The sequence below is a fragment of the Microtus pennsylvanicus genome, chromosome 1, assembly GCF_037038515.1.
Source record: "Microtus pennsylvanicus isolate mMicPen1 chromosome 1, mMicPen1.hap1, whole genome shotgun sequence".
Taxonomy (NCBI): domain Eukaryota; kingdom Metazoa; phylum Chordata; class Mammalia; order Rodentia; family Cricetidae; genus Microtus; species Microtus pennsylvanicus.
Genome location: NC_134579.1, coordinates 87738113 through 87751694, shown reverse-complemented (window position 1 = coordinate 87751694; position 13582 = coordinate 87738113). Strand labels below are relative to the sequence as shown.

General features: G+C 47.7%; 1 protein-coding gene across 1 annotated transcript; it reads left to right on the top strand.

Annotated features, from left to right (window-relative positions):
- The first annotated feature begins 1234 nt into the window (after positions 1-1234).
- On the top strand, positions 1235-13059 carry Pomp (proteasome maturation protein). Its single transcript, XM_075971997.1, has 6 exons — positions 1235-1371; positions 3680-3777; positions 6683-6743; positions 7222-7323; positions 11166-11259; positions 12888-13059. Exons 1-6 carry the CDS (start codon positions 1369-1371, stop codon positions 12953-12955), a joined length of 426 nt encoding a protein of 141 aa, XP_075828112.1. The 5' UTR covers positions 1235-1368; the 3' UTR covers positions 12956-13059.
- Positions 13060-13582: the final 523 nt, after the last annotated feature.

Sequence of the window (13582 nt, the reverse complement as noted above, 5' to 3'; positions counted from 1 at the left end):
AAAAAGCAACAAAATAATTTTATGGTTGGGGGTCAGGAAAGTTGAGAACCACTGACCTAGGAGTCATAGTCTGGGCATACCTGTGAGGCCAACTCCACAGTTTAACTAAACTTAGGTACCCTGAATGGAGGAGGTATCATCCCATGGGCGGCGGTCCCAGGCAAAATACCAAGATGAAAACAAGAGGGACAGGAGCGTTCATCTCTCTATGCTCCCCCACACAGAACCAAAGTGACCAGCTGCCTCACTCTCCCCAAAGCAAGGCTGCTTCAGCCTTGTCCTCCATGCAGTACTGTACTCTAGAAATGGGAGCCAAAGGAAATGAAGAGATGGCTCTGTGATTAGGAGCACCTGCTGCTCGCAAAGAGGGCATGTTTCAGTTCCCAGCACCCCCAGGGTGGCTTGCAACCATCTACCTAAAACTCCAGGTCCAGGAGATTCCCAGACTTGTGTTATCAAATACAGCAAACCATCACAAAGGAGTGAGGGCACCCGGCGCATACATGATACACACGTCCAGTCAAACAAAGCATTTTTAAGAAATTCTTAAATTTAATGAAAAGACGTAGGGATCTGACTCATGTTGGATATGCAGTATGTTGATATGAGAGTATGTATGTAGCTATAAGAGCCTAATATATATTAACTATGGTGACATTGACTTAAATTGGTGATGACATTGACTTAAATTGCTACACACACACACACACACACACACACACACACACACACACACTTTATTGAAATAAGGATTTAGTTCCAATGAGCTTCCAACCCTTTGTGTCTTCCCATTGACTAAGCCTCTTTTTTTTTTTTTCTGCCTTATTGAGGTCGGGTGGCCAGACCTGACTTGGGACAAAGGTTATGACCCCCTTCCTCCCCATGTTTAATAACACCCACACCATAACCCTTGGAGTACGCCTGCGGTTGTAGCTCAGTGACCAAGTTAGCTTGCTCCTTTCTTTGGGTCCCATACACACCAAGCCTTGGATCTTCGACTTATAAAAATGTAAAAGCTTCTTGTCCGAGTTTTGCTTTACCAGTAGAACTTCATGCAAATCGCGCCCCAGACCTCTTTGTATAGCCTATGGGAAGTCTATGCATCTGCACACGCCTATCTAAAGCCGTCCACGCGAGTCCAGGCCCAGCGCACACACAACCTGCGCCCTTGACCCTCACTCCCCCGGGATCGCAAGCGTGGGAGCCCCGGCACAGAGAGACTCCCTACTCCTCCCACGCCCTCTTTCCTTCCTGGCCGGACGGACGCACTTCCGGCGGATGTGGGGGGCTCGGCCCCGGAAACGGAAGTGAGCAGCTTGGCCGGCTGACTGTAGCGGGTTTAGAGGTTTGTGCCGAGCGATTTCCAAGATGGTGAGTGAGCGCGAATGGCCGTGTTCGCGGCGGGTGTCGGTGGCGCAGACACGATCGCGGCTGCGCGGTCCCGGCGGGTGTCTGGTTCGAGGATGATCCTGGCTGCGCGCTCCCGAAGGGAGTTTATCGTGGGCATGACTCGGGCTGCACGCTCTCGGGTGGTGCTGCTTCCCCTAGGACCGCGCGCTTCGGTCTCCGGGGCCTCCCAGGCCTGCGCGCTCCTTCCCGGTAGTGGCGCGGACGCACAGGGCACATCTGAAAGCCGAGTCTTGTGTGGGTGTTTATACCGCCACTCTCCCTCTCCCTCGGGGTGACTGGAGTCTCCAGCCCACGACCGCTGGTCGCATTTATACAACTCAGCCTGGGTTTACAAACATCTCTCCCCATGTCATGAGTTGGGGCGCACTTTGTCTGTATTGGTTAGTATTTGAACTCCCTCTCTCCCCCTTCTGGCCTCTCCTCCTTTCCCACTTTCTGTTTCTCCTTGAGCAGACTCCTGAGTCACCGTGGCACAGAGCTGATACAAGCACCCCTTGCCGCTCACCTGACCACGCCCAGAAAGCTTTTGTTAGCAAATACCGCTGACTGTTGTAAAGGAGTGTGAGGAACACTCTGAAAAGAGAATGGTTTTAGATCTTTGTAGACTGACTTTTATCCGACACTGTACTAGGAGTCCTTACGGAGTCCTGATATTTTCCAGGACATCGGAAACATGGGGACCGCAATACTAGAGTGCATAGAGAACTCTTCATTATCACTTTTCAGTAAAGCAGTCCGCAGGAGGAATGTAGAGGGGTGATGTCAGTTAGCATTGGGAAAGCATCACATGGGTCTGGTCCTGACAGCCACAGAGTAGGTGACAGGTTCTCTTCCTGATCCACCATGGCTTCCTGTGAGAAGGGATGGGCACAGTGTAGGCTCTTGATTTGCGGATTCAGGACCCTGGACTTTGTTTCGCTAGTGTTAATGAAGCATAAAAGAGGTCTTTAGCAGTTTGGTGGTGAGGTTGTGTTTTGATTTTTTGTTTGTTTTGTTTTTGTTTTTTGAGACAGAGTTCCTCTGTAGCTTTGGAGCCTGTCCTGGAACTAGTTCTTGTAGATCAGACTGGCCTCGAACTCACAGAGATCTGCCCGCCTCTGCCTCCCTAGTGTTGGTCTTAAAGGCGTGCGCCACCACTGTCCCTCAAGGTTGTATTTTTTAGGGAAACTTTGCTATGCAGAATTGGAAAATTGGTGAGGCTCAAGTAAGACCCAGGGGGTGCTAGTGACATAACCCCCCATGAACGAAATCTATCAAAAAGTTGTGTTCTCAGAATAGTTGGTTCGAGACTAGTGTTAGACACCAGGTTACCAACAGGCTAGCACCTCTCTGTACCCGAGCAGATAGTGATGTTAGCTGTAGGTGACAGTGTATCCGTTCCAGAGGCGCTGCTTGTAGCTTTCACAACATCTCAATTAGCTGCGTTTTTACTTACAGTAACCCCCCCTTCTCATTAGTTCCTATGAACTCATGTTCCTAGGTGTCATGCCTTAACTCCTTGTCTTTTTTATCCTTAACTCCTTGTCTTTTTTATCTATCTATTTATTTATTATGTATACAATATTTTGTGTGTATGCCTGCAGGCCAGAAGAGGGCACCAGATCTCATTACAGATGTGTTGTGAGCCACGATGTGGTTGCTGGGAATTGAACTCAGGACCTTTGGAAGAACAGGCAGTGCTCTTAACCACTGAGCCATCTCTCCAGCTCCTTAACTCCTTGTCTTTTATTGTTGTTCATAGATCTGTCGTTAAGGATCGGTGATCTGTCCTCGGCCTTTACCTTTTGTTAAACATTGCTTTAAACTAAGGGAGGTCTCTTTCCAGTGAAGTGAGTCTGATTGGTCTTACCATAAACCTTCCATGACTGTCAATTTTAGGGCAGAACTCAGGTGTTTTGTGTGTGTGTGTGTGTATGTGTGTGTGTGTGTGTGTGTGTGTGTGTGTGTGAGAGAGAGAGAGAGACAGAGACAGAGACAGAGAGAGAGAGAGAGAGACTCTATCCATCTTTGAAATTTGCCACTTCATTAATATGTTAGTTGGTCGTCTCAAACTGGTTGTAGTTTGTTTGTATGCTCATGTCTTTATGTTATTTTTTTGATAAAATGCTTTCCCTATTGGGGAAGAGTCCCCAAATGTGGTATTACTCACGGTACCCTGTGTGATGGCTGCCACTACTTCCAGCTGTATCTGTGTAGATCCCAGGCTCCTTGAGGACACAACCTTTATCTGTGTCTGTCTTTTAACTGCTGTGCTGACTTTGTGTTGCAGAATGCCAGAGGACTAGGGTCGCAGCTGAAGGACAGCATTCCAGTTACGGAGCTCTCAGCCAGCAGGTCCTTCGAGAGTCACGATCTTCTCCGGAAAGGGTACGTGGGGGGTTGTGGCTATGCCTTGCGCTGAGGAAGTGCTTCGTGTGGGTCTTTTTGAAAGGCTGTAAATGTAGGTTGGGTTTGGGTTTTAGTGAGTGACTTCCTCAGATGGAGTGTGGCGAGGAAGAGGCCTGTGTGTGGTCCTTGCATTGGGATAAGCATCTCATCAGAGTAAGAGCAAAGCATCCCCCTAGTGCATGGTACCTGTGGGATGATTGGTAGGATTCTGTGGGGTTTCCTGGGGATTGGACCCAAGATCCCATACAGTGGGAGGTAAGTGCTCCACCACTGAGATAGATTGTCCTGGCCCTTGATTTGGTAGGATTCTTAGCTGCTCATAACTCAGAGAGGCATTGACCTCCTGATGTTACTAACTGCTGGAATACTTAACTTTTCTATGGGATACACTAGAATGTAGCAGTTAAAATGATTGACCCCAGACTGAGCAAGTGTAGCTTGAGTTTGGATCCCTGGCCCCCATATAAAAACCAAGTCAACCTAGCCAATCTCACTGAACAATATGTTGTTCAGTGAGAGACCCTGTCTCAGAATATAAGGTGGAGGGCAACACAGGAGACACTTAATGTCAACTTCGCCTGCCTATGCATTACCTGTGTGCTGTGTGCACACACGTGAACACCCAAGTTTCTCTTAAGAAGGTACGATGTACACCCGAGAAACAAGGCCTTCTCTACAGAGCAAAACCGGCGTACATAGGAACTCACACAGACCGTGCTGGCAAGCACAGAGCCCACACAAGGTCGGAGCCAGATCGGGTCCCAGTGCTGAGACAGGAAGTAGACAAGCCCCGCATCCCTAACCCAGAAGCTACCTTCAATTGGTAACCTCTTGCAAAGGAGAAAGGAGTTTTGTTCAGTGAAGTAAGAGTACATCTACAAACCACACTTAAGGGCAGGTTCTAGTGGGCAATAGCCAAAACAAAACAAACTCGTAACTTTGGTGGTTTTTTTTTTTTTCTTCCAAACCTTACAGGCCTTTTTGCTCATATCTTATGATTCTGGTTTTTATGGGATTCCTGTGTTTACAAATGTTCGTGTCTCGGTGACTGTGTGTGTGCCTTATGCTTTTTCTTTGGCTCTTTGTTTTTTGTTCTATTCTGGTTGTTTATTTTTATTATTATTATTTACCTGTTTATTTTCTAATGAGGAAAAAAGGTGTGGATTTGCGTGGTTGGGGAGGTGAGGGGGGCCTGGGAGGATCTAGGGGAGGAGAAATGGTGATCAGAATTGATCAGAATATATTGTATGAAATAAGACTATTTTCAACAAACAATAAAAGGGGGGAGAGAAAGGGTGATATGCTGCAGCTGCCTGGCGTGGGTTCCAGCTCTCCTGTCCCCTGGATGCGTGTCTCTTGACAGGTTGTTAAACTGACTGTGTTCTCAGACACGACAGGACTAACAGCGCATCTCTTGCTGTGGGAGTTGTCCCTGGAAACACCTAACTGGTACCTGCTGTTACCAGGCAGTGAGAATTGGCTGCTGCTGTTTCTTTCTTCCAGCTCCCTGTCGTGCCTGCATCTGTAATTTCCTTTGTGTTTAGACACATGTTTCTAGTAGTCTGTCCTTGGCACATCCCTTTTCTGCTCAGTCACACAAGACCAATAGGGCTTCCCATAAATACCCATCCATAAATTGTAAGGAATTTATATCTTAATTTGAACGTTGACTTTTTCTGCAATGAAATAGAGTTCTGGTGCTGGGTCTGGGCACGTCCATAATCCCTTTGGGATTTGTAGACTATTGAGGTGTAATTTGATTTGTTATAAAATTACTAGGCAGAGGGCTGGAGAGACAGCTCAGCAGGGAAGAGCACTTGTTCTTACTCCTAACGGCCTGTAACTCCATTTATGGGCGTCAGGGCATCAGGTACACTCCTCTGGCTCTGAGAACCAGGCATGCACAGGGGGAACATCATACATTTATGCAGACAGACACTCACAGATTAAATAAATCTTTAAAGAAAATTAATAGGCTAGTTGCCAAACTCGTCCTGGTGAGTTTTTCCTTCCACACCAAATGTTACTTCTTTTCTTCCCAATTAGCCAGTAAGACTGCATTCAAAGAGCTGATTTTGTGGCCTGCCTCTCCGAAGACGTCTGTCCATAGACAGTACCCAGTGCCTAGGGTTTCTTTCAGCCCCCAGACATTGCCTTAGACAGTCCTTAGCTTGGCCGTGACCACTGGTCTGGATCCAGCTGTGGGTACCTTAAGCATGTGGTTTGACGTAGCTTTAGAAAAGACACACTTCGTATTGACGAGCCTTAGCTGTTTTGTCCTAGGAGACGGCCCCATCAAAGTGGCAGGGAGAATAAACACACGCTTAGTAAACGCTTTTAAAACAATTTAAATTTTTTTATTAGAAGATTTACATGAGAATCTAGGAAAGACATCAAAATAAAAATGAAACTCAGTGGAAACAGGTAATTGGTAAAAATATGTCAAGATAGCTCGCCATAGCCTTTCAGTGGCATTGCTATCAATTCTTTGTTACAGACAGAGGACATGAGTGAGTATCCATCTCTGGAAAGCCCCCGCTAGTAACTGAAATCTTGATTACCGTTGTCTATAGCAGACACATTTTTAATCTGGCTGTCTTCTCATTCATAGTTCTCTGTGTTTTGACAAAGACTTCTGTTCTTGTACTGGTCGGCACCATCACAATGAGAACAAGGTTCTCACCTCCAGAGAGCTCTCATGCACACTCCTGTTGTGTAGTCACAGTTTTGAGGGTGTTGGGGGGATTGTGCCCCAGCCCTCTTGCTTGCTACTGCTTGCCCACTGGGCCCACCCCCTGGCCCGGAACTCCAGTTACACGTGCAGCTTACTCTGCGGTGGAGAATGATGTGAATTATGTTAAATATTTTGTTTTTCTCCCTTTAGGTTTTCTTCTGTGAAAAATGAACTTCTGCCCAGCCATCCTCTTGAATTATCAGAAAAAAATGTGAGTATCTTACCTATGACTTTCTTTTTATCCTCTGCTAGAAAAATAGAAGGAGGTGTGGGTTTGAGTTCACATTAGAAGACCTTTGGGATTCCATTCTGGGTACAGAGGAGGGAGTTGCTGGGAGTGGAGACAGGCAGATTCCTAGAGCTCACTGGCCAGCCCAGCTGAATCTGTGAGCTCTGCTCAGTGAGAAATCATGTCTCACAAAATAAGGTGGGGAACTATTGAAAAGAGGCCTGGTGTTGACCTCTGCCCTCGTTTGCAGACTGACATCTACGCAAACACATAGGTACACCACACACACACAGCTGTACAGACATTAACGTTACTAAATTTATCAAGGCCAAATTAGCCAGTACACTTTATATCAGTTGTGGGAGGGGCTCAGCCTCAGTGTCGTCAGCGTGGTGTATTCAGAGCGGCGCTGGTGCCATCGTAACAAGCACTCGGGTCAGAGTTGCTCCCTCTGCTCCAGTTCCAGCTCAACCAAGACAAGATGAACTTTTCCACCCTGAGGAACATCCAGGGACTGTTTGCTCCCCTGAAGTTACAGATGGAATTCAAGGCGGTACAGCAGGTGGGTGTCTTCATGGAGGCTCTCTATAGGTAGCTTCCTACTTCACAGAAACAGAGCTTTTTTTTTTTTAAGTATTTATTTATTATGTATACAATATTCTGTCTGTCTGTATGCCTGCAGGCCAGAAGAGGGCACCAGACCTCATTACAGATGGTTGTGAGCCACCATGTGGTTGCTGGGAATTGAACTCAGGACCTTTGGAAGAGCAGGCAATGCTCTTAACCGCTAAGCCATCTCTCCAGCCCGAGACAGAGCTGTTAAATCGAGAGCATCTTCATGTTGTAGATGCAGTGTCTGGAAACTTTGTTTCTCTGCCCTCTGTAGGTTTCTGTCCATATACAGCTGGGTGAACCCGTTGCTTCAGGAGTGGCTGTGCGCACACATCCTTCCGCCTGTGCGAGCTCTCCCGTGCCCGTGTTCTAGGTTCCATCGCATCATACTACTTCCGGGAACAACTCCCTGTCTGTCCTGGACACCTTTGCTTCCTCTTCCTCTGTGCCCGTGGCTCCCGAACAGTGCAGACATTTTCTCAGCCCGTTTCACTTGAACACTGTAGTATTAGACACACAAAGCTCCTTCCTTTTTCCCGTGATGCTCACAGACCTCAAGCCTATGTCCCCTTCCTCTCCGAGACCCTTTTCCCACTGTGTGTGGTTCCTTTGGTCTGTTAGCTGAAGTGCTGGTTTTGTTAGTGCCGCTCTCCTGGTCCTGACTGTTTTCTGCCTGTCCTCTTCGTTTCTCATTTCCTGTTGACTTTTAGAAGTTCTCCTGGTCCTTGGTGGAAGGCCCACCCAGCACCTCGAATTCCCATGGTCCCATGAAGAATAACTCCTTAGTGCTCATGACTTACGGGCGAATAGGCTTCTGCCTAAGGCAGACTGGAGCATAAGCCGTGGTCGCCTCACTCAGAGCCTTGTCTCTCCTACCCCCAGACGTCTGGTCCTTACTCGGCCTGTGTGTTCTACTGCAGCGATTCTCGCCCTGCTCCTCTCGGCCCCTGCTCTCCATCCCGAGGGCCTGTAATGCAGATCTCACTGGATACGCTCCTCACTTTGCCTTCTGGATGAAACCCAGCTGCCTGATGGATTGGCTTCTTGCTTCCTGCTTTGGGCCTTCCTGCATTTGTTTCCTGTACTGTGGATTCCTCTCTCTTGCCAGCTAACCTTAAGTCTTGGCTTTATAGGCTGGTGGTTCTGGAAGCTACTTTAAGTACTGCTTTACCAGAATAAGGCTCTAAAGTGGCTTTAAATGAAATGGCTCAAGTCTGAGTATAGGCTATACCATCTGATCTAAACACTCAAGAGTAACAGTCTGAAGCACATTTGTTGCTGTTTCAGGTTTATTTAGTCTTATTTTACATGCGTGTTTGCATGTATGTCTATGCACCATGTGTGTAGTGTTTGCAGAGGCCAGATCCCCTGGGAACTGAGTTACAAGCTCTTCTTAGCGTCCATATCGGTGCTGGGAACCTGGTTTCCCGGGAGAGCAGCCCACGCTCTTCACTGCTGAGCCATCTCTCAGTTCCTTGTTGGTGTAAGACGGAAAGACAGTGCGAACAGCACAGGGCCGTCCTGAAGATTCCACGGAACAGTGTTTGCCACAGAGCTGTTAGCATCCTGTTTTCTCTCTGCCTTGATGTAAGTTACAGATTGCTAGTAAAATAGATGGCCTGAGTTTTTACTACTGTTTTGTCAAAAAGCTTTGCTCAGGGTCCGGTCCTTGTTTTCCTGGTCCCTTGCTTGTATTTTGCAAGTCCCGCTTTGGATGCTCTTTCGCGGTTGTCCCTGACTTAACCGTCTCCCAGACCCTTTGCTCTATTCTCCACTTATAGGTTCCTGTTTCTATTTCTGTTTCTTCCTTTTCCTTCTCTCCTTTCCATGCTTCCTCTTTTTTGATTTTGAGTGACATCTGGAGAAAGTTTTTCACATTGTAAAAATCAAATAACACCTTAGTCTGTTGGCAATTGAGAATAGTATCTTCACTCTGAATGGCAAGGGTGGGTCTCCCCGTAACTGTCTCTGCAGATGGTGATGGGGTTTCAGTCCTAGCATCATCGGTTGCTGGCCACCTCATCCTCTTGGTAAAGTGTTAAGTGATTTGCAGCAGGACTGAAAACTGAGTTTGGTCATATTTGAGTGTGTTGGGCACCCACTGTGGCACCGGTTGCCGTGTGCAGGCTGTGTGTGGTTGAGTGTCTGAGCGCTGGCTGTGGCAGTGGTTGCCGTGTGCAGGCTGTGTGTGGTTGAGTGTCTGAGCGCTGGCTGTGGCAGTGGTTGCCGTGTGCAGGCTGTGTGTGGTTGAGTTTGCTGAGCGCTGGCTGTGGCAGTGGTTGCCGTGTGCAGGCTGTGTGTGGTTGAGTTTGCTGAGCGCTGGCTGTGGCAGTGGTTGCCGTGTGCAGGCTGTGTGTGGTTGAGTGTCTGAGCGCCGGCTGTGGCAGTGGTTGCCATGTGCAGGCTGTGTGTGGTTGTGTTGAGCACTGGCTGTAGTAGCAATTGCCGTGTGCAGGCTGTGCATGGTTGAGTGTGTTGAGCGCCGGCTGTGGCAGTGGTTGCCATGTGCAGGCTTTGTAGCACACCTGTCTGTGTCTGCTCCCTCAGATGGTGACTTACACAAAACTGTGGTTGGGTCAGTGACAGTCAGAATGTGAATCCAGATGTTTCTGCCTGCACAGCCTGTGCTTTGCTGATACCTCACTTGGTTGCCAGTTTACCTGCCTTTAGGGCTTGGCAGAAGAGGTTACATTGGCTGAAGGACACTGATTTAAAAGCCTTATAAGTGAGCTTGGTCTGCATTGTCGGTTACCAGTGCATTTGAAAAGGTTGTGTTTTCCCTTTATTCTAAGCAGTGCAGAACAGCATAGAAGTGAGGTGTCCTTTGCTCAGTGGAGCGATGCTCGCTCGCCTGGGACTCCTCAGAAACCTGGTCTCCCTGTGCTCAAGTGAGGTGTTGTGTTCTGCTCTGGGAGTTTGCTTTGCTTTTCATCACGTGGGATGAGTCTTTCTCTGCCCTGCTAGCCAGCTCCCAGATAACAACATGGAGGCTTCTTATTAATTATGGAAGCTTGACCTTAGCTTAGCTTATTTCTAACTAGCTCTTATAACAAATTAACCCATTTCTGTTCATCTACCTGTTCATCTACTGCCCTGTGGCTTATGGCTTTTACCTCTCCTCCTGCATGTCCTTCTTCTTCTTTGCCCAGCTGGCGACTCCTTTCTTCTTCTCAGAGCTCTCTCTGTCTGAAAGTCCTGCCTGTGCCTCCTACCGAGCTATTGGCCCTTCAGCTCTTTATTACACCAATCACAGTAGTACATCTTCATACAGTGTGCAAATACCCCACAACAGTTACACGGTGTGTGACCCCGCTCCCAACAGAAGCAATGCCCTAAAACACAGGCAGACATGAAGGGTTAGTTAGTGGTCATAAACACAGGCAGACATGAAGGGTTAGTTAGTGGTCATAAACACAGGCAGACATGGTTGGTTAGTTAGTGATCATAAACACAGGTAGACATGAAGGGTTAGTGGTCATAAACACAGGTAGACATGGTGGGTTAGTTAGTGGTCATAAACACAGGCAGACATGGTGGGTTAGTTAGTGATCATAAACACAGGCAAACGTAAAGGGTTAGTTAAGTTTGTAAAAGTTACTGTTCCAATGCCAACACACTTTAAAACTTGGTCTACACATAAATTGAATTCTTTTTTCCCCACTGGCTAAACTGCAGTTTTACTTAGTTTTGTAAATTTTTTTCAAATAAAGCGTGGAAGAGCATGGGATTATGGCACACAGTCTGCCTTTCCCCTCGATTTTTCTAACGCCAGCCTTTTCTCTTCTCCCCCAGGTTCAGCGTCTTCCATTCCTTCCAAGCTCAAACCTGTCGCTGGATATTCTGCGGGGCAATGATGAGACCATTGGTTTTGAGGATATTCTTAATGGTAAGTGACGCTCAACACTATGGACCCCTGTACTGTACAAGGGGATCACAACCAACAGAGTCGGTGTCCCCGGCGGAATCAAGGCTGGTTGGAGTCATTTGTGTTTATTTGCAGCCCTAAGATGGGATTTCATGGTAATCACTCCGGGCAGCTTGTCCTGAGATTGTGCATTTTAGTCTCCTTAGCGTCTGCTCTACTCCTGATATCGGTCCTGTTCTTGGGTAGTGTGTGTGTGTGTGTGTGTGTGTGTGTGTGTGTCCCTTCCCTGGCGTCTTTCTTGTTCATCCATGAGTGACCTGCACACTCGCTGCTCCTCTGCGCACTGCCTGGACCGCAGCTCGGTCTCCTCAGGGAGTGTTGGCTAACTCAGTTCTGCACGTTTTACGAGAGCACCAGGAAATAAAACGGGGCTTTCGAGGTGTCCTCACCTCCCTACGGCAAATGAGCTTTGGTTCCAGGAAAGGCTTCTCCTGTCTCCTGGTTGCTCAGGGCATGTCTCCTAACTTGCGGACTAGTGCCTTGCTGCTGGGTACTTGTGTTTTGGCGAGAGTGATGGCACATTCTGAGAATCAGAGCATTAAAAGGCAGAGCTGAAGGAGCGTTAACTGTGTGTTCAAAACCTAAAGCACCACGCAAGCAGGTTCTCCATGCTTCGGCAAGCCCCCTTTGCTCCCGCATCCATTAGTTTCTTGTGCACACTTCTGGTTTGGTGCACTGGGCTCGGACAGTGTTGAGAGGGCAGAGACTTTCCAGGGAGCCCCTGTTGAGGGGACCCATCGAAGGCTTTTGGTGTCTTACCGCAGTCCACTTCAGCTTTCTAGTCTCTTAACACGAGGTGGTGGGGTTTCAGATGTTCTTGCTTTGGAATTCTGATTTCTGTTGTCTGTGATGGGGCAGGAAACAGAAAAGATAGAATGTTTTTGCAGAGGCTAGAGAAGGGCTCAGTGGTTAAGAGCACTGACTGCTTGTTCTTCCAGAGGACTGGAGTTCAATTCTCGGCACCCACATGGCAGTTATAGGGCATCTGACATCCTCACACAGACATACGTGCAGACATAATAGCAATGCACATAAAGTAAAAATAAATCTTTTAAAAATGTTTTTGCAATGTGAATGCTTAGGTGAGAAGCCATCGGAAACATCAGAACTTTGGAAAAAAACTTTTTCTTTCTTTCATTCTTTTTTTTTTTTAAAAAAGATTTACTTATAGCTGGGCAGTGGTGATGGTGCACACCTTTAATCTCAGTGCTACCGAGGCAGAGGCAGGAGAATCTCTGAGTTCAAGGCCTGCCTGGTCTACAGAGTGAGTTCCAGGACAGCTAGGGCTACACATAGAAACCCTGTCTCAACAAAAAGCTTTCATGTGCATTGATGTTTTGCCTGCATGTATGTCTGTGTGAGGAGGGCGCCAGGTCTCCTGCTGCTGGATTTATAGACAGTTCTGAGCCATCATGTGGGTGCTGGGATTCGAACCTGGGTCCTCTAGAAGGGCAGCTAACGCTTTTAGCTGCTGAACCATGTCTCCAACCCCCTGTTCTTTTTCTTGAGTCAGGTTCTCATACGATGACCCCTGAACTTACTGTCTGTGTCTGAAGAGTCATTCCTGTGCCTGTTTTGTTTCCCTCCAGATCCGTCACAGAGTGAGCTGATGGGCGAGCCACACCTGATGGTGGAACACAAGCTGGGCCTGCTGTGATGCGGGTGCCGCTCAGGAACACAGAAGTGCACCTGTAGCTGCCTCCGCTACAGTCTGGCATACACAACATTAAAGTACTGACGAGACTGCTTGGTCACTTGGAAGTGTGTGTGTGGGTCTTTAGTTTTGGGTCGTGAGTAAAGCCAAGAGGTGGTTTCTGAGCTATGAGGTTACAGCAAAGCCCAAGTTCCTGGGTTCTGAATATGTTTCTGCTAAACATTAGAAATTCCACAGTTCACAGCTCAGCCTGCTTTCTCCTCTTTTGTAAACTTGATTTTAGATAACTATCTTTAGGGGTTTTTGTTTTGGGGTTGTTTTTTGTTTTGAGACAGGGTCTCTGTTATCATCTAGCTCAGGCTAACTTGGAACTCACTGTGTAGACCAGGCTAGCCTCAAGCTCACAGGGATCCTCCAGTCTCTGCCTCCCAGGTGCTGGGATTAAAGGCGTGCACCATCACACCTGACTAAGGATTTCTTGGTTTTTATTTAGTGTTGTTTTGTTTTCCAAGACAAGGTTTTCTCTGTGTAGCTCCAGCTGTCCTGGAACTCACTCTGTAGACCAGGCTGGCCTTGAACTCAAAGATCCACCTGCCTTCTCAATGCAGGGTGGGCACCACCCCACCTCCT